Here is a 27668-nt window from a genome sequence, read left to right as displayed (position 1 = left end):
CATTATTATACTATAACGAATGGTATCGACTCAAACCCCATGTGTGGCCAACCCCCCTTGATTGTAGCCAAGTCCCCTTTAAAGGTAGCCGAGCCCCCCCCCCCTCCCTTATAGGTAACCAAGCCCAATTAAAAGGTAGCCACCCTATTGATAGTTAGCATAGCCAGATTTATAGGTAGCCAAGTCCGATTGATAGGTGGCTAAGCAGGATTAGCATGTCAGCCACAGATTGTATTTTAAAAAATTCCTTTTTTTTTATTCGCATCTGAATATATTAACAAGAAAATATTTGTACGTTGAAATGATCTGTGTTGCTTGTTTAATTATAGGTCATTAAAATTTAATTAACAAGTGATCATTGTTTGTGCTTCATAATGTAAACACCCAAGTGAGAATCTAAACAACAGCACGCTCCACTTAAACTTGAACAGTTCAGATTGAGGCTTGGACTGATCCATTCTCTCTGTAACAAAATAACCTGTATTCCAAGACATTTCAGAATTTTAGTTTGTGTATTGATGCCAAGCGTAAAGAAGCACTAGTATCGTTTGACGTAACCTGAACGATTACATCGAAAGGAGAGCACAGTTTTAATCATTTCTTCTGGGATGCTGTCACTTGGGTGGTTCAGAGAATTCTCTATCGCCAGACTCATCCCCCACCCGTCCAGATATAAAACTTTGTCTCGCAGGCCCCTGAAAGTTTCAAGCAGCAACTGGACGTAGAATTTAACGAGGCTGTCCCCTCCCACCGCGTGATTATAATTGTAGTCGTAGGAAACAACGTGGGGACCTCTGAAGGCGAAGAGTACATCCGGATTTCTGCTCGCCACTTCTGCAATGGCGTCTCGCAAATGTCTCAACCTGGAGTGCAAGACGCTCAGGTGCGAAGGTGTAACGTGAAGATAGTAATGAACAATGAAAATATATTTCCCTACCGAGGGCGTCGCACGAATATAATCAGCGACGCTCTTGTATCCTAGCCGAGGCGTCCAATGGAAGTGTTGGTACAAGGGCATCTCGTGAGGGTTGAACCTTAAGGTCATGTTGGCTTTCCTATTGCTGCAGGAGCCAGCCAAAGGCCAAAGAGAATTAGTCAAACCATTGCAGTGAGTTAACGCTGTCAAATCGTTGAAGAGACGAACCGAGTTTGAATCCCCAAAAAACCAGACGGTAGTGTCTGACAGGCAGGACTCCACAAATTCCTTGGTCATTTCTGGTCTAGAACAGTGTAAAGATGACCATCTCTTGTTTGGCTTCCAGAAACCAGCTGGTGTTGACAAGTCCCATGTAACATTAAACCCTGTCTCCGAGCAAGATTTGAGGTAATGCAGATTATCTATTAATAGAAAAATAAGTAATCAAAGTCATTAGTTTCTAATTTAAGTATTATTCTTTATTCTTTAATCGTATATAGGATTGATAATTACAAAACTATGCACGTACCATTTTTATGAACAACTATTTGAAGATTATTTGGTATTGTGAACTTTGTTATATCACTAGACAGAAAATGAATACAATCAGTAACAATTGAGTTACGAGAAATAATTGTCAACAACTAGTGTCATTGCATAGAAAATAATGTTTTAAAAGATTCTTATTTAATTCTTTATTTATGTGTTATTATTTTAGTAAAATACCCCTAGTGCTGTAGTATTATTGAGGCACGGTGGATGAGTGGTAAAGCGCTTGACTTCCGAATTGGGGGTTCAGGGATCAAATTCTGGTTAAAACAAGTATTTTTAATTTAGGGCGCCTTTGATTCTACCCAGCTCTAAGGATACCTGACATTAGTTAGTAAAGTAAAGGCGGTTGTTGGTTGTTCTGGCCCTTGTTAACCGTGGACAACAAAAACAGATAACCTCTAAATCATCTACCCTATAGAAGGTAATTTGCGCCAGGGAGTAGTCACCACTATTACCCATGCTTTAAGAGTAACGAGATTTCAACGATTGAAAATGGTGAACGAGATTGTGCATATTTTCGAACATGATGACTAGGCTTAATATTATTATTGCGAATTTGAAGCATAATTCTCATCGCCTTTACTATACTTGCTTAGATTAGTTAAGTGTTATTATTTGTTCATTTTTTATTTATGCAGTTCTCACTTTTAATATAGCAGTAGTGCACATCGTATTGTCTTTAGCATGTTAACCTAACACTATCTATTAACTCACTATGTTGGCCTGGTCAAGATTAATCTCCCTTCTGCATCCGTCACGTTGATAGGCTGCAACAGAGGGGTGGACGATGTCGCGTTCCAATCGTCACAACTTAATCTGATGGCATGGACATTCTTAGAAATGTTAAAATGTCTAAACAATATAAACTGTTAATTTAAGTAGATCTCAGTGTGCAGGATTTAAATAATGCTGACCTTTTATCCAAAGGCAGACCACAATAAAATGACTGACCAACTATTTCAGTCAAGTTACAAAGACAGGGTCTTCCAGGTACGTTAGGCAAGCTCCAGCACAAAGTGACCTAGGCAGAAATAATTACACAGTTATAACCTCAGTGTCTGAGTTCTCTAAACATTTGCTGCAAAAGAATAACAAACGAATATTCACATTAGACTAGAGTAACACCTTTAAATAAAATCACTAAATTTAGAAAGCCTTGAGGACAGAAGACTCAAAAGTAAAGTAGCAATTATACATAAAACACTGAACCATAATCTATCTTCAAATACAAAACCACATAAAATACTCAGAACGACACCATTGTAAGGCACATCCATCATCCTATATGATAGGACAAATTTGTACAAATGCTCCTTCTTCCCTAGTACTATTAGAGCATGGAATGGGTTGCCTGAGCCAGCCAGGAAAACTTGTGACTTGCTTGGCAGATTTTAAGTCATTGCTTAACATGCATGATTAGATTGACTTTAAAAACACGCGTAGGGTGTAATTATCTTCTTTTTTTATAGTAAATTCTGTATTTTATAAGCTAAGCTAAGATACTGAATTATCATGAAGAAGAAGACAAAAAATTTGATAGAAGGGGAAATAGAGACCTGCACTGTACAATATTTATGTTCTATTTATATTTATTCTTTTCCACAGTTTTCTATTCTTATCTTTATTTAATCTCTTTTCAATTCAACTCTTTTCTATACACATCATTTCTATTCATTTATTCAGTTGTTCTCTATTTTTTTAAATTTTCTTTTTCAATTCAACATTTTTCTTTCAAATTCCATAATGACCACATTTTCTATTCTTCCCTTCTCTTGAACTGTTCATTAACCAATTAGTATATTAGCCAACTAAAAATGTATAGCTCCGTGATCGAAGATGAGCACATTTTTCATATCCTATGAACACGAAGAGGACTGTTAAGTCCAATCCTCTGCCATCTTAAAAAAACGTAAAGCTAAATCTAGAAAGATCCACAAAGAATGGCTCATTATTAAACTACTAGGTAATAACTAACTGTTCTGTAAATAAAGTATATTTCATTTCGTTGCGAAAGTAAGGGCATCTCCAAACAGAAAGAAAGACTTACTTCCTCTATGCCATTTTTGAGAAATTTCCCAAGAACAAATCTGGAAGCTGACAGATGAGTTTGGTGAATGACAGTCCTGATGTACTCTCTTGGATAGGGAACAGCGACATGCATCTGTTATATAAATATTTAGAGAAATAAAAAAAACGTGTTCCATCTAGCTTGTTGTTACTCAATCCCTATACTCGTATTTAATGCAACCATGATATTGTCACTAAACATTTCATATGTCAAATTGAGAAAAAGTAATTAGTTTCATCTCTTTACATATGTCAAAGTTTTTACTAATGTTACAAAAAAAATTATCCACCACCATTGTCAATACTGCGAATGCTTGTTCAGTCTACAGAGAAATAATATATTAAAAGGGGGAAAATATTCAAGAAAACAAAAAGTATATATATACATATATGTGTAGATACATATAAAATAACTTTCTGTACGACTCTAATTGACCCCTGTGACCAAAAAAACAGAAACTCCCGATATACTGACTCTAGCAGACAGGATTTCCATCTTGATGATGAAGAAGTAGTTTTCCGAATCTCAAGGGAGGAAATCAAAAAGTGTCAAATAAAGGGAGACAATAAATGTTTGTTTTTGTAAAATGTTTTACATTGTTTCGGATGTTCCTTCATAGTTGAAGATAGTTTACTTCCTAGTCCAAACCTCCCGCAGGACGACGGGGGATGGGAGCGGGCAGGGTTTGAACCCTCGACCGTCGATAAATCCGAACGACAGTCCAGCGCGCAAACCGCACGACCAGGCAGCCAAAAGAAACAATATAAATGTTTAAATGCCTATGTTCGCATAAGTGCGTACACACATAGTTGTGTATGCACGTTTGATAGAAGTTAATATAAAGTAAATATAAAGAACTGGGGTATTGTAGCAAAGCACAAGGGAAACAACCATTAGCAATGTAGACAAAGTAGGGAAAACCATTTAAGCTCCTACTTTCACTTTTTGATTTTTTCTGTTTGATTATCTATTGTTGACATTCTCACTACATGTATTTTTAGTACTTTAAATTTAAAAAATATTCATTATACGCCATATACAAAGCAATTTAAAACGTTAAAATATTATGACAACCTAAATGTAACTATTTGCATTGCCATGTTCGCAATCATTGTACTTTAAAATGTAACTATTTAATTTGTACGCTTACTAATAAAATATGCACTTTTTTGTTATTAAAAAAAAAAAAAGCCCAATAAAGAGGCCTATAGCCCCAAAAAAAAGGCAATGCCCAAAAAGGAGGCAAAGAAAAGAGGCAAAAGCCCAAGGATTCCTAGGATGTAAACAGCTCGACAACTGAAGTCAAAAGCTAAAAAGCTGAGGTATCCTATTAAAAAAAAATAGCGTCAACTACATTGTGCAAAGAAAGATGTCATAACTATGACCAAAGAATTTTTTTTTTTTTTACCGAAATGTTTTATTCTTGAGAAATAAGACATTGGCCCTTTACAAAACAACTAGATCAATTAGATATTCATAATAAGATATCAGTTAGGCCAGGTTCACATCTAACTTCACATTCACTTTCACCTATTCTTTGGTGTGCTTGAACGCTGGGGCACCACACAAGATCTGTTAACCTTTTTTCTCCATTATTTTCTGTCGTTTGTCTGATAGAATTTCATTCTTATAATATTGAAACCTGCCTTTTTACCTGCCTGTGTGGACCACTTCGAGGGCCGATTTTCAGTTTGTGTTTACACACAAGCTGTCTTTATAACCTTGTTAAAATTATCATAAGGTTTTGTGTATAAGATGTTTTCCCATTTACTTAAGAAATAAGAACAAGTTTCAGGAAATAGAATCAAATGAGAAAACAAACATAATACTCAACAGAACTGTTGCAAACCTTGGAGATTCCAGGCCATAAACACCAGACGGAAATCTGGTAACTGCCGTTGTTCAAATCGGTCACACGACCGGCAGATCTGAACTCTCGCGTTTTCTTGTCTACTAACCAGACTCTGACCTCATCACCACCAACTCGTCTTGGTTGGCCGTAACCGTTGACAAGGTCGACACGGCCTGTCAACATACATGGAACTTCACATGTGACCTTTCCATCATCTGACCCGGATATTACGATTTTTGACGACTTCAGGTCCGGTAATTGCCTCATATCTTTCAAGGGCGGATCTCTCATGTACTCCTTTTCAAATTCATACATGTATTGCCCTTTTCTTAAGTAAGGGATGACTTGGAAATTTCCTAGTTTCAGAAGAGTATACCAGTCAGAAGCATTGACGGCTGAACACAAAGATTCACGTCCTGTCTCGCATTGATTGCTGCAAGTATCCAAGGTCTTGGCGTGAAACAAATTCATTATGTCATGAATTGTTACTTTACGAACCACAGAAAAATTGTCCTTCAAAGTCTTACTATCATCAGAATTTAAAATATGAAGTCTTGCTGTCTTTGAGTTTTGAGTTGCTTCCGAGTGATGGTCCTTGCTCTTACTGTGCTCTAATTGAATAGTGATATTCCCATTTAAAAATGTCCATGGTTTCATGATGCTCAATATCCTAAAAAAGAAAAACATAAAAAATACTTTAAAAAAACAAAGAAACAAAGCTTATACGAATTGTCATTGTATCAGTTCGTTTGAATCAGCCAAGTAATTAAATTTGTAATAGATGTAGACCAACAACAATAAATCTTTGCGATTAATATTTGTACCGTTTGTTTTTGTTTAGCACTCTTTCATGCTTTTCGCATTTTTTAGTACGCTATTATCCTATCACTTATCTGAACCAGTTAGAAAAATGAGGGGGGGGGGAGAGAAAGGGATATCTAGGTGGATTTTTACCGTCATTGGTTTTTAAGAGCAATTACAAAAAAAAAACAAGATTACAAAGAGAGTTTGTGTTACACAAACTCAGAGGCGGCCCCGTCGAAGTCGGATCCCTGTCGGATCTGCATATTCGCAAATAATATTCAAGAGGTGATTTAATTTTGATGGTCAAAAGTAATAATGTTTCAAAGATTCATTTGCCGTAAATTTAAATTTAAATTAAATAAAAAATTTTAGATTAGTTTTAGTATATTAAAACATTGCAATATTGATCAAAACGTTTGGAAATGAAAATCTACACTTTTCTTTTTACACTTTAAGTTTAGAAATTGAAATTCTACATCTTAATCTAGTCTATTTTAGTCTAAACTAGATCTAGAAATTCTAGATCTAGACTCTAAAATAATTTTAATTAGAATATAAATCCAGATCTAGATATAGCCTACTGTAATAAAAATCTAGATCTAGTTTAAAAAATCTAGATTAGATCTAAATCAAGATATTCCTTTTTAAAACGAGAGTTACATAAAGAGGCTTAATAAACATTACTATACCGAGTTCTTTTTTCATTTCATTTGAAGAATTAATTCCATATAACGTCAGAGGGAAAAAAAAACACTACGTCACACGGCCTAGCTAGACTAAAAATCGCATTCATCGATACGAGCCATTTATCGAGTGTTCATAGACATTGGTGCACCGAGTGCGTTCTTTAAGTATTTCATTTAAAGAATTCATTCCATATGACGTCAAAGAAAAAAAAACACTACGTCACACGGCCTAGCTAGAATAAAAATCGCCTTCATCATTACGAGCCATTTATCGAGTGTTCATAGACATTGGTGCACCGAGTGCGTTCTTTTAACATTACATTTAAAGAGTCCATTCATATGACGTCAAAGAAAAAAAATTCCATTACCTCACAATAGGCTAGTATCGGTACCATAAAAAAAAATGTCTTTATTTACACGAGATATTTGACGAGGGTTCATATACATTGGTGCACTGAGTTCTAATAGAATTTATTTAAAGAGGATCAAAGCCGCATTGTTTTTGCGTTTTGTCTGTCAGTCGGTCTGTCCGTCATCTTGATATAAAAAAAGCAACAACTAAAAGTTATTAAAAAATTGATTAACCTTTATTTTACGTTTCAAAACATCGCAATAATTTTTAGGTATAAACACAATTGAAAAGATTATATAATAGATTGTTCCGGATGTTTGTATAAATAGTAAAAGAAAAAGAGAATTTCAGATAAATGTAATACCGTTAATTAAATTTTTTGGATGGTCTCGTATAAAAATTAGATGTACTACAGCCATGTGGAGAGATTTTCATACCTTACTTTGGTGTTTGGATTCTGTTTTCCTTAAAAATCGGAACATAATATTAACGATAATTAGATTTTTTAATGTTTTAGGTAGAAAGTTAAATGTACTGTAAGAGAGTAGTGAGTTAAAATATTTTTCATAAAAATCCGAAAAAACATTATTTCGTAAATGAGAAGATTATTTGTTTGTTAATTAGAAGAGAGGAGTTCAAACAATTATTTGGCGTTAGTAGATTTTTAAATAAATTCGGAAATTTCTGGCGACGATTTGTAAGAAACAAAATCCGGAACATTCTTTATCGATTACAAAACTTCTATGTTATGTTTCAGCAAGAAAATTAAATGTCTAAAAAGTAATTTTCAGTAATCAATTCTAGTAAATTACTTTTTTTTAAAGCCCTGAACAACATATTGTCGATATTTTTAAAATTTGTTTAAAGATGAAAATACGGAACAATTTGATATTGATAACCAAATTATAGTGACGCATTGTCAAATAATATAAGTGTAATGTTAGTAAATTATGCGATTTCAAACAATCATTAGGCATAATTCATGTTTTATAAAACAATATCCGGAACATTTTTACACTTAATGAAATATAAGTCAGTATAGAGATTTTGATTTAGCATTAATATGCTATTTACATAAAAAACGGAACAACATATTATAGATAATGTGTTTTTGCAACGTTTAAGAATGGAAATTTAATGTAATATAAATTAGAAGAGCAAACAAACATTTGCTGGGGTTGATTAGTTTTGCAAAAAAAAAATCCGGAACAATCAATTTTTAGATACTTAAAACTATTGAGATGTTACGGGAGGAACATTAAAGGGTAAATCAGATTTTCAATAGCTTTTAGAGTTCTAGTTTTTTTAATCTAATCGTGACGGACAGACCGACCAACAGACAAAACGCACAAAAATAATATTCTTTTATTCGGATAGGGGCACTTAACGAAAAATAAATAAAATCTGATTTTTTAAAAAAGTTTAAGGAATTGGTTTAGCATCTTATCATGTTGCGACGTTACGCTACTGCACGAAGATCGCTGCATAAAAAGTCCATTTAAAAAAATGTGCGTGATATTTACATACAAAGTGCATTATTAGCCTTTATAAACAAAGAGAAATGTTTTCTTTTAATTTTAGCAGCTAGTTGACCAGAAAAAACATCTTTAACTATTATTTATATTTGTTGTAAACATTTCCTGTACATTTTTAAAATATATTTGACTTTGTGATACTGAAAATACACAAAAATTGTCCATCTTTGTAAGCATATTGTAACATTGCCTCCCTTACATTTACGTAAGAATTGGTGTATTTTTATGAAAAAATCGCTTGCATAATTAATTTTATAAATTAAACGGTTTGCTTTTAGAAAACCAAAAGTAGCCGTTGCACCTAAACTTTTCAAGCCGCATTTAATGATGAAATAATATTTTTCATATCTCTTCTAGTTTTCGAGATCTGAGTGTGACAGACGGACAGACGGACAGACGGACATTTTGCACAAACCTAATAGCGGCTTTTTCCCCTTACGGGGGCCGCTAAAAAGTATCGCCCTGTATTAGCACTTGTGGTTCACGCCTGCTCGGGAAGATGTGCTAACCACTCTGCTAGTGAGGTACTTACGACAGGAGAAGATTTTGTTTATTTCATTTAGAGCAGCGACCTTTAATGTGGACTACCTCAGCTTATACCATAACGTCATAAATTCTAGCTACTTTTTTGCACCATCAGATCAATTAAAATCTAAGTAGCAACTGAACAAGTAGTGCTTCCACTGGTGAATGAAGTACAGTTGTAGTAGACTAGCCTAGGCTTATCAGGCATTGATGGCTGACCATGTCCGTGCACCCCTCTGGGTAGCCAAATTTTAGCCAGTTTTTTACACCTTCAAATCAATTAACTTCTGCTAGGAAACAACTTAACATGTAGTGCTTCCATAAAAATAAAGTTAATACGGATAAGCTATTGACTATTGTTATAAACTGTGAAAAGCTAATCTGTAGTTAATGTCCGACTGTGTACGCTTGCAATTCAATATTCAATATTCTATAGCACGTTAGTCGTAGCGATTTGTTTTCATTTGCATATAATTTATAGTTATCATTATATTTAGTAAAGACATAGAATATGATAACAGTTTTTTTTTGTTGTTGTTTTTTTTGTCTTGAGAGTAAAAACCTTGCCAGCTGTCTTTTGATTTGATATATGTGAAAGTTTCTTTGAACAAAATTGAGGAGTGCAGTTATCTTGGTAAATGTAGTTACGTCTGGCGGAGTTACGGTCATTGTTAGCGCTCGATAAAATAAATAGCAGGTCTTAAACACGTCCACCAGTTTGTGATAGAAGAGATATAAAAAAAAAGTTCTTCCCATACCACTCGAGTCAAAAGGGTGATTTGTATCGACTGGCAGCAGCAAGAACTCAAAATATACGAGAAGCAGCAGCATGAATTAACTGCAATTACTTGGTATTTCGTTAATTTAAAAAATGCAGATATCGCAGATGTGTTTGAGCGTTGGATTTGTTAATGGCGATTGTACTCGAGAAGAACTCATTGGCTTTGTCCCTGTTGTTTAGAGAGACGCCACTGCCTGTGTCCAACTTCAGTGTCAGCGAATACATTATGTACATTTTTCACATGGACAAACTACTCGGCCAAGGCTACTATGGCTGCCCCGTGATGGGTAGCTTTTAAAACTGTATTCAGTCAAAGATTCGTGAAAAATATCCTAAAGCAGACATTATCTGATGTGAGTCCCACAGACTTAAATTTGTTATAATTTACCTGAATGTCATTTCTGATATACATAATGCTGTTGGTTTCATCAAGAAGATTTTCTATTTCTTTTATAACAGTCCCAAGAGAGAGAGAGAGAGAGAGCGTTGATGGTATATTTACCTCTTTTGTGTGAGACACAATGGACTGAGAAATACAAATCCATTCACGCTTTAAGTCACAACTTTGAGAAGATCTTGAGAAGATCTTTGACAGTTTGGTGTATTTTTAAAATAGCGGCTGTAAGTGACACCAGACAAACTGCATCTGTGTAATCAGTGCCTGCTTCTCGTGTGTTTCTGATTTGTCTTTTAACTGTCGTCAATTATTCATCTTTTCATGAACCAGTTTCCGTGATGTGGCAGTCTGTCCATCTTAGCAGTCACATTAATGACATAAATACCAACTTGGCCACGCTGAGGAACACTTCCAGGATGGCATTTTGAGGAAGGCGAGACTGCTGGCAGGCAAACGGGGTATTGAGTTGGTGCTTCCGAGAATTTGTAGTCGACAGGCTCAACGAGAAAATATCAACTTTTTATGCATAAAAACAAACACCTAATCTAACACATGTATTTTAACTTATAAATATAGGTCCACTTAACCACATATTTGTATGAGAAAAATATACAAAATGCAAATAAATAAATATGCAACAACCTTAAATTTACAACATTTCGCATGTAGATATTCTTTAGTATGAAATAAACTACTTACATATAAGTATAAAAAGACTATCGTTTCTTACCCACGGTGCAATAAAAAGAAAGCTATAAAGATAATAACCAAGCTCACAAAAAAGACTTTCTTTATTTGTTTCATCTTATAATGTAGAGTGGTCTCCAGATCCAGTCCCTGTACTAGCCCTCACAGGATACGCCTTGCAGCATCTGGCGAATCATCGATCGCTTCATCCCATTAGTGATAGGCAAGCCCCTCCTTATTCGCAACAATAACTGATAGAGTATTACTCTTTTGATTCATGAATCCCATTGTTAACCGAAGATATATCCCATTGAGAATGACAAACAATGAGAATATAAATTACTGGGTCCAAAGACATAACTAAAGATTCAGTAAGAGTCTCAACTTAGCGTCCCCCCCCCTTTCCCCATGATAAAAGAATATTAGAGATCAACCATTAAACACAATTATCATCAGACAGTGGCGTAGCTAGGAACTTGCCATCATTTGGGTGCCCAGGGGGGGGGGACCTGACCTCCTTGGGGGCCCCTGCATTTTGAGTAATATTTAATATTTAATGTAAAAAAAAACGTATCCCCGGGGGGATTTTCGAATTCCCCCCTCTCTCCAACCTCCTTAGTTACACCTCCGCCAGTAGAATTTTGTTCCGATGCAGGAAACTAAACTTCTCCACTCTCCTCGGTTAAAAGTTCAATAAACCAGCATCCAACCCATTTTTTATCCGTGGGCTAAGATTCGAACAAAATCATGCAGAAAAAAACAATAACAGCAGCTTTATGTTTGAGGTAATAAATAAGTAATAAATAAGTAATAAATACATAATAAATAAGTAATAAATAAGTAATAAATAAGTAATAAATACGTAATAAATACGTAATAAATAAGTAATAAATACGTAATAAATACGTAATAAATAAGTAATATATAAGTAATAAATACCTAATAAATAAGTAATAAATAAGTAATAAATAAGTAATATATAAGTAATATATAAATAAGTAATAAATAAGTAATATATAAGTAATAAATAAGTAATAAATAACTAAAAGACTTACTAGGAAGGAGTGCACAATTAATGAATGAGTACCTCTGACTACAACTGGAGGTATTGTGGCTGAGCGGTAAAGCGCTTGGCTTCCGAACCTTGGGTCCCGGGTGCGAATCTTGATTAAGACAGTGATTTTTATTTTCGGGATATTTGGTCGACTCTTGAGTCCACCCAGCTCTAATGTGTACCTGACATTAGCTGGGGAAAAGTAAAGGTTGTTGGTCGTTGTGCTGGCTACATAACACACTCGTTAACCGTAGGCCACAGAAAAAAGTTAACCTTTACATAATCTGCCCTATAGACTACAAGGTCTGAAAGACGAACTCTGAATACTACTACAGTTTTTTGGCCAAAGTACTTACAGGGAAGGAGTGCACACCTAATGAGAACCTCTGAATACAACTAAAATTAAAAATACAACGCCTTAAGTAGCTTTTAATAGCCTGAAATATCTTCATTGCTTTCAATAACTTTATTTCGTTCAATAAGTTGATTGTAAAATGTTGGACTTGTTTAGAACGCAACTTCAAAGTTGAACATAATCTACTTCCTAGTCCAAACCATTGATACGACCAAACGACAGCCCAGCGCGCATACCGCACGACAGGATTTTTATTCTTCTTCTTCATCGTTCTCATTGTTATGTTGGAGTGTTCATATGACTAGACCAATACATGAGATGAACTGCGCAGTGGTTTCCAAATCAGGGAGCTCTCCATATAGTTTTCTTTCTATTGGGGTGATTTGGGGCCAATGTCTTATACGGGCCTCTTGGTACAGAGAGCAGTTTTGGAGGACGTGGTCGGCATTTTCTGGTGATACTCCACATGGGCAGATTTCACTGGTTCCAATTTTGAGCTTCCGGAACATGTGTTGTCGCATTCTGTTGTGCCCGGTCCTGAGTCGAAAGATTAGACGTTGGTCTTGTCGGGATAGCTTATAGTAAGCATCATCTTTCTTGTGATTTGGATGGGAGCTCGTCCATTTCTCATTTATTTTATCTACAATTAATTTCTTCATTTCTTCTGGATAGAGTGCAGAGTTTACTTGTGAGTTAGTTCTCCCACTCTTGGCACGACCGGACAACTCCTTTTGTTTTTGACGGTCGATGACTTAAATTACGAAATAGCTGGTAGACAAACCGATGTATGTGTAATATATCTTAAGTAGTGAAACTTGAAATACCTTTTTTTGTGAACAAAACTAATAACAATAGAGACAAAATCACCATATGATGAAATGGAATAAATATAGTCATAATATAAAATGGTATTTTAAACAGAATCTAGCTCACTACACTATATAACATACAAAGACCGCATCACAAATGATAACAAAGAAATTAGAGACTATATACATATATATATATATATATATACTGGAAATACTGCCTTCCTCACTGATCTTCGGACTTGAAGACAAGCTATCTCTCTCTCTCTCTCTCTCTATATATATATATATATATATATATATATATATATATATATATTTGTGTGTCTGTGTGTGTGATTTTGTGGTTCTTCCCTTCAATACACTTTTAAAATTATTGGTATGTAGAAATTTCTTGTTATCTAAGTCTGGATCTATATTGCAAAAAAAAAAAAAAAATAGAGTTTTATATTCTCTGAGAAGATTGATAAATCGGATAAACCAATTTTTTTTTTAAAAGGGGAGGAGGGTTTTGAAGCGGGTAAAAGATTTTTGGTTTTTTTTTATTCGTCATTCATAAAAAAAAATACCTGACATTTTTTAAAGTGTCTTTTTTTTTTTAAAAGATTTTTGTTATATATATTTACTAATAAAAAAATGTGTGATCACTCCTACGCCTGACCTACTCACATTGTTTGATGGTGAAATGATGTATCTAAAACAAATCTGAGTCAAACTCTACTTTTTTAAGACTACTTTTAGCTATATAAAAATGAGCGTAGAAATGAAGATTTATAATTTCATAGAAATAGAAAGAACTTCTCCTTTATGTGTATCTACTAAAAGTTTTAACGCCTAGATTTACATACGCCTGGAAGAGGAAAAATTCAACAGGACATCTCATTTTAAATATTCAATGACCTCATACGCATATTAAGACTCTTTTGGAGAGACGAGAGATCCCCACGACCAGATCAGGTCTATCTATTTGTCTGTCTATGTATCTTTCTACTTCATGAAGCATATTGTCATGTTGACCTTTCCACGAAGCGTACCTGATTGCGCATGAAGGAATTATGTTAATGATCTCTATACAGACCATACTGCTACAAAGAAAGCCACCTAGCAACATTCCTGTAGCTAAGTAGGCAAACTCCAAACAGCCATAAATGTACATCATTGAAGCGAGCTAGTGCTTCGAACCCAGTGCGTTATGACATTGTTAAGTGAAGCGTGACATTATATGGTTCAAGGTTTTGCAGTGCCATTCCAATGGTTCTCAAAATCACAGATCTATTGAAAAACTAAAACAGCACTTTGTATATATATATATATAAATATATAATAAATATATAAATCTATATATATTAGCGAGAAAGATAGTGAGAAGATACATAGAAGCTTTAGAATTACAATTAAATTAGAGTATAATCTAAATTCTCAATAGTTCAAATTATAATAATCATGAGGAAACGACATACCGCATTATTTCATTTAAAGAAATGTCTTTTTGAATCTGTATCTTTTTTCGTATGTGTCTGCTTTACATTTTAAAATGTCTCTTCCCTTAATTAATACATTTTCTTTTTTTTTTTCCATTTAAAAACTTTTTTTTTCCAACTAAAGTTGTACATTTTTGTTGTTTTTACAGAGTGTTTTATATTAGTTTTAATATAACTTTTCTGGATAGGAACCAGGCAAAAGAAGAAGAGGCAGACAGACAGAGCAATGGGAAGTCAGCATCATATGAAAGGACCTGTCACTGAAAGACTTTCAGTCAACGCAAAAAACACAGGAGAATGGAGAAAAGTTGGTCGACAGATCATGTTTTTGTTTCCTGTGCGCCCCAATTGGCTAAAGCCTAAGTGAACATAAGGTTAGGGTCGAGCTAAGCTGACAGCACATCATATGCAATTCATACGTTCTAGAGACCATATGTATTGTTATTATATGTAAATGGTAGTCCACTCCTAACAAGTAGCCTAATGTATACATTATCGATGCTGATGATCAGGAAATATATTGTTGTAACTCTCTAAGGCAGGCACTAAACGAAAGACAGGTCGACAAGAGTAAACGATGTATTTATTTATGATAAATGTAAATGAAGCATCGACAAAACGGTACGGGTAATAGTAACTAGTTAGACTTGGACTTCTGCTATAAAGTCACAGGGAGTAATATGTCTAAGTTCTAAGAATCCTACTTTATACCAGAACACAGAACAGACCACCGACGCACTTCCCAGTGTCGCTCCAGGTCTCCCAAACAGTTTCCTAGTATCACACAGGACAGCACTCAGCACCAGACTGTTCAGACTCCCATGACTTCTAGCCGGCTTCCTTCACAGTCCTTCTCGTTTACGTTCACTAGTGCGCTGGTGCGCACCTCAAGCACTGGTGCAAAGCTGGGTTACAACAATATTCTGTCCAGAGTCAAGAAATTAATATTAGATTGATATATTTAAAAAAAAAAGTTTCAAAGTGTTGATATGTTTGTTTTGTTGATATGTTTGTTGTTGATATGTTTGTTTTGTTGATATGTTTGTTTTGTTGATATGTTTGTTTTGTTGATATGTTTGTTTTGTTGATATGTTTGTTTTGTTGATATGTTTGTTTTGTTGATATGTTTGTTTTGTTGATATGTTTGTTTTGTTGATATGTTTGTTTTGTTGATATGTTTGTTTTGTTGATATGTTTGTTGTTGATATGTTTGTTTTGTTGATATGTTTGTTTTGTTGATATGTTTGTTTTGTTGATATGTTTGTTGTTGATATGTTTGTTTTGTTGATATGTTTGTTGTTGATATGTTTGTTTTGTTGATATGTTTGTTGTTCTTTGAATGAATACAACTCAACACATTCCACTTAGGCCCCCAACATAACATAAGTACTAAAGTGATTGCCAACACGGACATATGAAGACCACTTAAACATTAGTGTTTCTGTCATACACTGAGATTACTTTACTTTTGTTAGGTTAGTCATAAATCACAACATTTATACAACTAAATGATTAATAGCTAAGTTGGTCTGGATGAAGAAACAACCATTTGAGAAGCACAAAACGCGCTGACTACAGTCTCGTTTTTGACGTCCAGTGACAAACATACTTCATGTTTATTGCTACTATAAATATAATATTAACTTTTCTTAGAATCTTCAGAGGACATTAATGTCGATGTTTACTGTTTTTTTCATTTGAATGGGAGTCGAAAAAACATTCTGTGTAAAATATAAACCTCTAGTTTTAACATGTTGATTTTAATGTGAATAAACGTTATGTTCAATCCATTACTAAATACAGGTCAGTATTACTTTTTCGAAATATCTCAACGAATAAATGTAATATTAGATAGTATAATTTACATTTTTGTGGCATAAAAGTTCTTTAAATCAAAAATAATATTAAAACGATTTGCATGCATTCTATAATAATGTTGTTCTAATATGCGTTTATTAAACAAAAATTGGAAAACAGTTTAACTAGAGAACAAGATGACATGCGTTACAATTTACAAACTTTCTTTAAAAGCAGACTCCCATATTTTGGCTTTTAATGCAGATCCATTTCTTAAGTTAATCCAATTGCTTATGCGAATTAACAAATCTTGCTGCCGTTTTGACAAAATATCTACATCAAGCTGATTATTTTTTTTATGAGTCACAAAAAAAAAATCCCTCTTTTATAAACACTCACACGTCTCTTGTATTGGCGATCTTTACTAAGTTCACGCACAAAGAGGATGTTGTTTGCAAGTACGCTTTTTAATGACAGCATGGCGTGCTCATGTTACACCAGTGCCTGGCGTTCTGCGCTCTGGTCTCCATAACATTGTCACATTGCTAGTGACCTCTGATATCATTGTTTCCTCACAGCAGCCTCCATGCAACTGTGATAGATACGCTGCAGTCTTTAATATAACAAACTCTATTCTGGTTTCCATTTCAGTGTCAATTTAATAGTGAACTCTCCATGTTAGTACAACTCATGCCGATAACATTCTTTAATATAGTGCCCTCTGCTATCCATGCTACTATGACTTACTCCAGTGTTTCTCAAAGAGGGGTGCGCCGCGGTACGCTTACCCCAAGGCACACGAGTAGACTTTGGAAGGGGTTACGCGTTGCACCTCATTATCTATGCTGATGTTTTTAAAAATACCCATTTATTATGGTCATCCTGCTCATAGCTGCAAGGCGAGGGGTACTCAGCGTAATACTAATTATAAAAGGGTACACTTTAATCAAAAGTTTGGGAACACTTACTTCTGAACTCTGTTTGGAAGTAGACTCTGTATGCACATCAGATATTTAAATTCTTACAACCTCTCCAGCTTAACAGTTTAATTTTATGTAATTTTAAACATTTCACCGCCCTAGTAAGAATGGGCAAATTAGACCATTTTATTAACTTAATGAGGTGTATATAAAAAAGAATTTGTTTTAAATCAACTAATTTCTCTTCCATATAGGGAAAGTGGGAGGACAGAATAAGCCGAGCCTAAAATTGATTTTCGAGTCAAAGAAGACCGTTCTTCGGGCATATAAAAAAAAAGAAGATGATTACTTGCGGAGATCAAAATATTAGCAAGGAGATTGACACTACAGAAGACGGGACTCAAGCCAACGACACGAAGAAATCAAATGTGGTTACTTCGAAAGATAATTTGACAACTTTCTATGGTAGGCTAATAAGTGAAACAATTACTACACATAAACAATTGATCTGCTCTGCCCACAGGTTGTGACGTCGCAGGTCAGTGTTGTGGCCTACTATTACTAATGGTCTCGATCAAACTTGGGCCCCGTTTGATAGGTAGCCAAGCCTCTCTTGATAGGTAGCCAAGCCTCTCTTGATAGGTAGCCAAGTATCTCTTGATAGGTAGCCAAGCCTCTCTTGATAGGTAGCCTAGCCTCTCTTGATAGGTAACCAAGCCTCTCTTGATAGGTAGCCAAGCCTCTCTTGATAGGTAGCCAAGCCTCTCTTGATAGGTAGCCAAGCCTCTCTTGATAGGTAGCCAAGCCACTCTTGATAGGTAGCCAAGCCACTCTTGATAGGTAGCCAAGCCTCTCTTGATAAGTAGCCAAGCCACTCTTGATAAGTAGCCATCCACTTTTGATAGTTAACCAAGCCAATCTTGATAGGTAGCCAAGCCAATCTTGATAGGTAGCCAAGCCACTCTTGATAGGTAGCCAAGCCACTCTTGATAGGTAGCCAAGCCACTCTTGATAGGTAGCCAAGCCACTCTTGATAGGTAGCCAAGCCACTCTTGATAAGTAGCCAAGCCTCTCTTGATAAGTAGCCAAGCCACTCTTGATAGGTAGCCAAGCCACTCTTGATAAGTAGCCAAGCCTCTCTTGATAAGTAGCCAAGCCACTCTTGATAAGTAGCCAAGCCACTTTTGATAGTTAACCAAGCCAATCTTGATAGGTAGCCAAGCCACTCTTGATAGGTACCCAAGCCACTCTTGATAGGTAGCCAAGCCACTCTTGATAGGTAGCCAAGCCACTCTTGATAGGTAGCCAAGCCAATCTTGATAGGTAGCCAAGCCACTCTTGATAGGTAGCCAAGCCACTCTTGATAGGTAGCCAAGCCACTCTTGATAGGTAGCCAAGCCACTTTTGATAGGTAGCCAAGCTGTCAGGGTTCTAAATTATATATATATATATGCTATATACTGCTGCTGCTATGCTCTGCGTGTCTCTTGTTCTTGTTGACTATGCTCGCTAGGGGTATGAATACTCAATTACACTTGTTAATACTTGCTTGGTACTTTCTTGGTTACTCAATTATATCATCAATACTTGCTTAACTCAAATACGAACACTTAATATACATCAACTCTAACTCCTTATATTCATGAATATCAACAATACTTTAATACTTGATAACGCGCAGAATTATATCACTCTTATGAAATAGTAATACACAAAACACCAGTCCATCAACTTATAAATAGATAAATACCAGTCCAGGAAGTAAACGTCCAACCTTCCTGGACCGGGAGCAAGACCTTACTGACTAACACATTCTCTCGCACATTCAACATAGACTTAATCACTCAGTTCACAACACGTGCAACACTTCGCATTCATAACAAGGGGATATAACAATCATATCAAACTAACATTCATTCTCGCCATACCTCTCCTTGACATCCCCCCTCTCACGATATGACTTATTAGATAACAGTCATTCAAATATATACATAAATATACATACATACACACACTGTGTCATACACATACTTATATACATATATATATAAACATATATATCTACACACAAATGTATATAATGTACATGAAAGTGAAATAGCCCTTATAAACCTAACAAAAGGAATGTGTCCAGCTATTTACAACAAAGGGAAAGGGAGAAAAGAATAAATGAGAAAAGAATAAATGAGAAAAAAAAATAAGTGGCATGGAGAGTTAAATTACAATTTGAAGTCGCCAGGCATAGTCCTTTCCACGTCAATATTTAATATGTAAAACAGCAAACATTGAAGAAAAGATCAACTCCTATATATAGCAATAATATACGACAAGATATCATCTCTAATAGTTAAAGGCACGTTTCACATTGTATTGGGGGAAAAAATGAATTCTATCAATTATAACTAATACAAATATGCTAAGTCTTGACAGTGTATCTGCTAGTAGACAATGGTCTGTGGTCAAACTGAATTGTGCATCCTCCTGGGTATCAGAGGTATCTGTCTAGGCGTTGGACACTCACGCTACTAATGAAGTAATGCTACTCTCCATGTATCAGCTCTCTGCACTTAACCGGAAGGAAGCCATCTACTTGGTGCAACACACAGCAAGCTATTTCGGATGTACTGTTTAGATAAACACAATAACTATTAAGATTTGGTACAAAAAAATAATTAAAATACATGAAGACAGACAATGCTGAATTTTCTCTATTGCCAAGTCGCACTCGGGAATTCAGGCGACCCTCGTGGACATTCCCCTTCTCAGCAACAGGGAGAGGGGAAACACTACGTCAAGATTTTTTTCTTTTTCTTGGAAGTTTTAGGTACAAAAACATTTGTAGCCTATTGGGGTCTGGTTTAACTTTACCCCCACCAACAACTTGACAAACTTCTTTAAGACTTTTTTTTCGTCTTCTGGGGATTTTTAGGTACAAAAACATTTGTAGCCTATTGGGGTCTGGTTTTACTTTACCAGTACCAACAACTTTATAAACTCCTTTTGTTAGGTTTAATCTCTTTAATGGTTTGTGTACTCTGTGAAATGGTCTCAAAACATGAATAATATTATTGTCAATAAACTGACAATCAATAAGTTCCTTATCAATAAGTTCCTCAGTAGTTATGACATTTTCTATTACTTCTCCAATTTCTATCTCATTAATATCATTAAGTTCCTCAGTAGTTAAGACATTTTCTATTACTTCTCCAATTTCTATCTCATTAATATCATTAAGTTCCTCAGTAGTTAAGACATTTTCTATTACTTCTCCAATTTCTATCTCATTAATATCATTAACAGTATAATTAAAATCATTTAGTTCCTTACTAGATAAGACATTCTCAATTTCTTCATTATCTTCTATCCCACTTATATTATTATCAATATCCTGACAGTTATTTTGTTCCTCATTAGTTAATATGTCATTTTCAATTTCTATTTTATAGTTCACATCTCCCTGTAATGACAGTTTTACTTCCAGTTCCATTTCCAACTTTACCACTTCTATTGCCTTTCTTTCTAATTCTAAATTTAATTTTTCTAGATCTAATTTTTGTCGGTTTAAATCTTTAAATCTTTCTAGATCTAGTTTTTGTTGGTTTAAAACAAACTCTCGTAATTCATCACCCTGAATTCCAAACATGTGGGCCTGTTCTATTAATACCTCAATTGACCTAGGTTTAAACTCGTCCAGTTCTATTTCCAACTTTACCACTTCTATTGCGTTTCTTTCTAATTCTAAATTTAATTTTTCTAGATCTAGTTTTTGTCGGTTTAAATCTTTAAATCTTTCTAGATCTAGTTTTTGTTGGTTTAAAACAAACTCTCGTAATTCATCACCCTGAATTCCAAACATGTGGGCCTGTTCTATTAATACCTCAATTGACCTAGGTTTAAACTTGTCCATGGTAATCACAAATAATAAGAAATATTACTGAAGAAGCGTAAATTAACTTATAAAGGTTAAGTTAACAAGTAACGTTCAATTCACATAAGACAATAAATTATAAAAAAGATCAACAAAAAAAAATTTCACCCTTTATCTCCCCTACTGAAAAGGCAATGTACACTCGACCCTGAATGCTCGATACAACAGACAAAAGAAAACTCAACTTATCTGTGTCTGATGCCAGGAAAGAACTGACAACTCTTCCCACACGACAGTGTTGCTTTAAGAATGTAGAACTTGTGGAGTGTCAGGTCGCTGTTCGCCTCCTTGTAAACGCTTTGTGACTCACAGCAGATTTAGAGAATGAAACAAATACAAAACAAAATTATTCAAACATTGATATGATACTAATAGTAATAATAATGGGTGCATACAAAAAAAGATTATCTAGTCAGGTAGTACAATAATTTAATAATAATCCAACATCAATGTAGTAAAGGTAGATAAATCACGATTACTTGAGTAATTGCATTCATGTAGAATAATTCAATAGTAAGTGAAAACTAGTAGTAGTAGTGTCCCTTTAAATGGCGATGTCTCTTTAAATGGCGATGTCTCTTTAAATGGCGATGTCTCTTTAAATGGCGATATCTCTTTAAATGGCGATATCTCAAAATCCAATAATCCAATAGTAAGTAAGTAGTAGTAGTGTCTCTTTAAATGGTGATGTCCCTTTAAATGGCGATGTCTCTTTAAATGGCGATGTCTCTTTAAATGGCGATGTCTCTAATTCCAATAATCCAATAGTAAGTAAGTAGTAGTAGTGTCTCTTTAAATGGTGATGTCCCTTTAAATGGCGATGTCTCCAAATGGCGATGTCTCTTTAAATGGCGATGTCTCCAAATGGCGATGTCTCTTTAAATGGCGATGTCTCTAATTCCAATAATCCAATACTAAGTAAGTAGTAGTAGTAGTAGTAGTGTCTCATTAAATGGTGATGTCCTTTTAAATGGTGATGTCTCTTTAAATGGTGATGTCCCTTTAAATGGTGGGTGACGCAATGACCTCGGTATACAAGAAGTAGCTACAAGTCCACATTAGTCAATGACCTTGACTTCAACAATAACGTGTTGATGGCGAAAAAAAATAGTTCCTCCGTGTTCTCAAAAATGTAAACAATGTCAAGTTCTTCAGTGTGTGTCGAAAGACTCTCAAATACTGGCCGAACGAGGCCCAAAAATGTCAACGAGTAGTAGATTACAAATACTACAGATTGCCTTGAATCCAACTTGAGTAGACAATGTCATGTACAATAGTTACTGTCCCAGACCGGACGAAGCTCAAAAAATTCGGTATCCTTTTCTTTGCTTGTGTTGCTTATTCTTTATTTTCTTATCGACTTCTTCAACGTGACGAATGACATAACAGGTATAACTGACCTGCCCGGACTAGCCCTCAGATAGATGTCAAGAATAATACTGTATTAGTACACCGGTTAATACACTGGTGTTTAATAATACAGGTAACAGGTACAACGATACCTGCCCGGACGAAGCCTCCAGATGTCAGGGTTCTAAATTATATATATATATATATGCTATATACTGCTGCTGCTATGCTCTGCGTGTCTCTTGTTCTTGTTGACTATGCTCGCTAGGGGTATGAATACTCAATTACACTTGTTAATACTTGCTTGGTACTTTCTTGGTTACTCAATTATATCACCAATACTTGCTTAACTCAAATACGAACACTTAATATACATCAACTCTAACTCCTTATATTCATGAATATCAACAATACTTTAATACTTGATAACGCGCAGAATTATATCACTCTTATGAAATAGTAATACACAAAACACCAGTCCATCAACTTATAAATACATAAATACCAGTCCAGGAAGTAAACGTCCAACCTTCCTGGACCGGGAGCAAGACCTTACTGACTAACACATTCTCTCGCACATTCAACATAGACTTAATCACTCAGTTCACAACACGTGCAACACTTCGCATTCATAACAAGGGGATATAACAATCATATCAAACTAACATTCATTCTCGCCATACCTCTCCTTGACACAAGCCACTTTTGATAGGTAGCCAAGCCACTCTTGATAGGTAGCCAAGCCACTCTTGATAAGTAGCCAAGCCACTCTTGATAGGTAGCCAAGCCACTCTTGATAGGTAGCCAAGCCACTTTTGATAGGTAGCCAAGCCACTCTTGATAGGTAGCCAAGCCACTCTTGATAGCTAGCCAAGCCACTTTTGATAAGTAGCCAAGCCACTTTTGATAAGTAGCCAAGCCACTCTTGATAAGTAGCCAAACCCTTATTGATAGGTAGCCAAGCCTCTCTTGATAGGTAGCCTTACCTTTCTTGATAGGTAGCAAGCCACTTTTGATAGGTAGCCAAGCCACTCTTGATAGATAGTGAAACCCTTCATGGTAGGTAGCCAAGCTCATCTTCATAAGTAGCAAAGCCTCAATTAATAGGTATATAAGCCCCTGTTGATAGCAAAACTACTTAAATGGGTTAAACACCTCTTGATAGGTATATGAACTCCATTTGATAGGTAGCTAAGCTCTCTTGATAGGTAATAAAACTAGTTTTAGTGGGTAACCGAGCTACTCTTGATAGGTATCCAAACCACTTTTCATAGGTAGCCCAGCCACTCTTGATAGGTGTAAAAGCACTCCTTTATAGCTAGTCAAGCCACTCTTGATAGGTAGCCAAGTTCCTCTTTATAGCTAGCCAAGTCCCTCTTTATAGGTAGCCTAGTCACTCTTAATAGGTAACCAAGTTATTCTTGATAGGTAGCAAAGCTCTTCTTAATAGGTAGCCAAACCCATCTTTATTGGTAGCCACTCTTGATAGGTAGCCAAGATAGATATCTAAGTACTCTTGTTAGATAAGTGTGCATTGTGTACCAGTAAAATATTGGAGGTGCAGCAGGTTGCAAGGGCTCTGGGAAGTAATGAAAGCACCTGACTGTGTTCTTTGAGCTTCTGAATGTCTTTCTCCTAGCGTCTTGTTGCTAGCATCGGAAATGTCAAAAGTGGTTCATTAATGGGCGTGATCGAGTTTCGATCATCTTCGTGCTAAACAAGGTTACAAATACAGTTTAAAACTCAAAATTCGTCCCCCGAAATGGTTCACCTAGAGTTTTTACCAGGATTCGTACACAGGAATTCAGTTCCAAGTGCCTTACCCATCTGTCACATCATCTCCATATATTCATTTAGCGTACACTTATATTTTTTAAAAATATTAATTATTAATCTGGGGGAAGTAACTGGCGACGGTTGGGGGCTCGTTAGCCATGGCTACCTACAAAGGAAAAGGAAAATTGAAATTAAACCTCGGCAGCCTTAAAGCAATACCCAATCATGGGAAAGGCGTCAGGAGTCAACCTTCAGAAGCCGACGACGCTTAGGCAGTTTTCCGTTTTTCAGCACTCAGTGTTACTTCCTGGCAGTGCTTGCGATGCCGCTGACCCCCAAACTGTATCAGCATTTGCCGATTCTTTCGATACATCATATGGAGAAGGGGCAACTCATGTGGGAACGACATCGTTTCGACCACAGCTAATGAATGTCCAGGCATTTTCCATTGAGATGATCCAAGGTCACTTCGTCCCTGAAGGCGACCCTGAAGTCAATGGTTTAAAAAGTACTGAACATTTTTTTTTTCTTTTGCCCCCATAAAAAAATAAATTGACTGGTTTTGTCCCAATTCTTGTCTGGTAAGAGCTCCTTCCATGAAAAGATTGATCGCCTCATAGTTTGAGAATCGCTGGATTACGTTCATTATGATCTACGGTTTTGCCCCAATTCTTGTTTGGTAAGAGCTCTTCCCATGAAAAGATTGATCGCCTCATAGTTTGAGAATCGCTGGATTACGTTCATTATGATCTACGGTCATCCTGTTTATCATCCTGTTTATCACCCTGTTTATCACCCTGTTTATCCCACTGTTTGTATTAATTTAAAACGAAAACAATATTGCAATATATTGATTTGTTTCCAATGACTTATTTCATTCTCTTTCGAACAACGCTAGAATTCATGTCCCAGCAGAGTTATATGCATACTATTTGTCGTAAAAGGCAATGTTCTTACGTAAAAATAAACTTTTATATTCAATTATTTCCATTTCTTAATTTAAAATGTCTTAAAAGTACAATATGGGTAAGTCACTATTTTGCGAAATGTGCATCACTGTTTAACGTACAATGGTCAATTTGCAATATTATTTTGTTATCTAATCTAATATTACAGAATTACACCACATCTCCATTATTTTTTTTTCTCTTCTGTTAGTTGGACATGAACTTCATATTGCTGACGCAGAAGGAGATTATAATTTACACACGTTTAATCGATGCACAAAGAATCCAGGACACACGGACTTTGTCTCAGTGGACGCGTTTCGGACGGAACACTTGCCCAAGTGTTTCCGTGAAGATGCCTTTTACCAAATCGTCAAGCGCATTTTTGATTTCACAGTAAAGCTGGAAGTTAGGATGGTAAGCTCCTGCAGACCTGCATTGTGGGAAGGCTCTCCTTATCCTTGTTCTGATTGGCCCAGCAAGAGACGTTTGCGTCACGGCACTGGTAGCATAAGGAGTATGTATATGTACTGTAATGGGCTAAATAGTGACAAGATTTACCATCGGGACTGTCGCTTAGCTTGCGATTGTAAAAGATGTCAGGGGTCGATGGCCCCAAGCCAAATCTGGTGGGAGATTGAGGTGATGACGGCCACGCACGTGGTGTTTGACGAGAACGAGGCCAAGCGCACCACGTGCGTTCTGTTCCACGACAGACCCGGATGTCAGGATATAAAACTGGACACGGTACATGTGGACTACGCTAACATTACGACGGACAAGTGCTGGCTGAGATGCGTGACTTGCGACAAGGATTTGGTCTCAAAATTTGAAGAAATGTTTAAAAATTATGACCAGGCCTGGACAAATCTTTACGTCCGTTACTCTCAGCTGAAGACGATGGACAGGACAGCCTTGATTGTGTCACATCCGCACGGCTGCTTCAAACATGTGAGTGTTGGTAAGTGGACTGAGACGCAAGTGTTTTATGAGTATCAAAATAACTCAGAAGAACAAAGTGACGATAATTCAAATACTTTAAGCCCCAGTAGATCAAACAGTCAAATCCCTGATGATGGATCAAATGGTCTAATAGCTTCCAAGTTTCCAACCGTTGCTTATACTCTCAAAGGACCAAAACTAACTGCTTATTATTATACGACACCGACCTGTCCCGGGACTAGCGGAGCAACAGTTTATCTTCTCGGGATTTACGACGGACAGCGATACATGTACAGTGACCATCACACACACATAGGTACCGCAGCAAGGCAGGATTGCATTGGTCATTGTGGATTTGGTTTTAATGACTAGAGTGTTTTGTTTTAAATTATCTATATATTTAGAGAGAGATTCTTTAAACTTGAATGGTGACATTTAGAAACTTGTAGTTTACTTTCTATTTTTTTTTTGGCCACATAATACATTATTAAAGACAAATTGAACACAGGCCAAATCGCTAAATTATTTTACTAAATATATTTATCTAGTTCGTAGATCAAGGAACAAATATATAGACTTAACATTTTAAAAAGAGTTTTCATTTCAAGAGGCCTGTCTTTATTGCTCCACGATACTTTCTTTTGAAGCCATGTTCTTCTATCAGTTGATGGCATCATGGAGTGCCCATTCATTCCTTATATAATTTTATTTTGAGCCATCACTTTTACACTGGTTGTTACAATTGATAAGAATAGTATTGTTATTAGTATTTTGAGTTCCTCCAACTTACAAGTCACTGTTGATAGATCTAGATCTAGATTTAGAGCTATAATTGTCATTCAGCCACTCACATTTCACTCCAATGAATAAATAAAAAAGACTTGCTGCAAATAAAATTTTTTGTGTAAAATACTTTTTTGTTTAACACATCATTAAGATAAACTTAACAATTTTTTACAATATCAAATCACTTTCCAAAAATGTTATTGTATTTGAAACAGGGGTGGTCAACCTTTTTCTATCGAGGGCGCGTAAAAACAAATACGGATGGTGGCCGCATATATATACATACATATATAATATTATAATATGTACTTACAACTTTGAAAAATACTCTAGCTTACTGTGTATAATCTCTTTTAATACACATGTAA

General features: G+C 35.6%; 2 protein-coding genes across 8 annotated transcripts; one reads left to right on the top strand and one right to left on the bottom strand.

Annotated features, from left to right (window-relative positions):
• Nucleotides 1–301: 301 nt before the first annotated feature.
• On the bottom strand, nt 302–17826 carry LOC106059001 (NXPE family member 3-like). 6 transcript variants are annotated; one of them, XM_056036307.1, is made up of 10 exons: nt 16874–17826; nt 15594–15777; nt 12211–12401; nt 10574–10965; nt 5386–6058; nt 3516–3629; nt 2383–2489; nt 2183–2284; nt 1446–1501; nt 302–1338 (listed from the first exon to the last, which is right to left on the bottom strand). In XM_056036307.1, exons 5-10 carry the CDS (start codon nt 6043–6045, stop codon nt 539–541), a joined length of 1839 nt encoding a protein of 612 aa, XP_055892282.1. In that variant the 5' UTR covers nt 6046–6058; nt 10574–10965; nt 12211–12401; nt 15594–15777; nt 16874–17826; the 3' UTR covers nt 302–538. The 6 variants fall into 6 exon arrangements, with proteins under 6 accessions (XP_055892282.1, XP_055892280.1, XP_055892284.1 ...); XM_056036305.1 differs by having other exon boundaries at nt 12211–15777; XM_056036309.1 differs by having other exon boundaries at nt 12211–15777; nt 17051–17826.
• On the top strand, nt 16337–27410 carry LOC129927399 (uncharacterized). 2 transcript variants are annotated; one of them, XM_056036312.1, is made up of 2 exons: nt 16337–16657; nt 25784–27410. In XM_056036312.1, the coding sequence occupies exons 1-2, from the start codon at nt 16633–16635 to the stop codon at nt 26884–26886; spliced, it is 1128 nt and encodes a 375-aa protein (XP_055892287.1). In that variant the 5' UTR covers nt 16337–16632; the 3' UTR covers nt 26887–27410. The 2 variants fall into 2 exon arrangements, with proteins under 2 accessions (XP_055892287.1, XP_055892286.1); XM_056036311.1 differs by lacking the exon at nt 16337–16657 and adding an exon at nt 17903–18036.
• The last annotated feature ends 258 nt before the right edge of the window (nt 27411–27668 follow it).

The sequence above is a fragment of the Biomphalaria glabrata genome, chromosome 7, assembly GCF_947242115.1.
Source record: "Biomphalaria glabrata chromosome 7, xgBioGlab47.1, whole genome shotgun sequence".
NCBI lineage: Eukaryota > Metazoa > Mollusca > Gastropoda > Planorbidae > Biomphalaria > Biomphalaria glabrata.
Note: the sequence above shows the minus strand (reverse complement) of the source record. Positions and strands in the feature narration are given on the sequence as shown.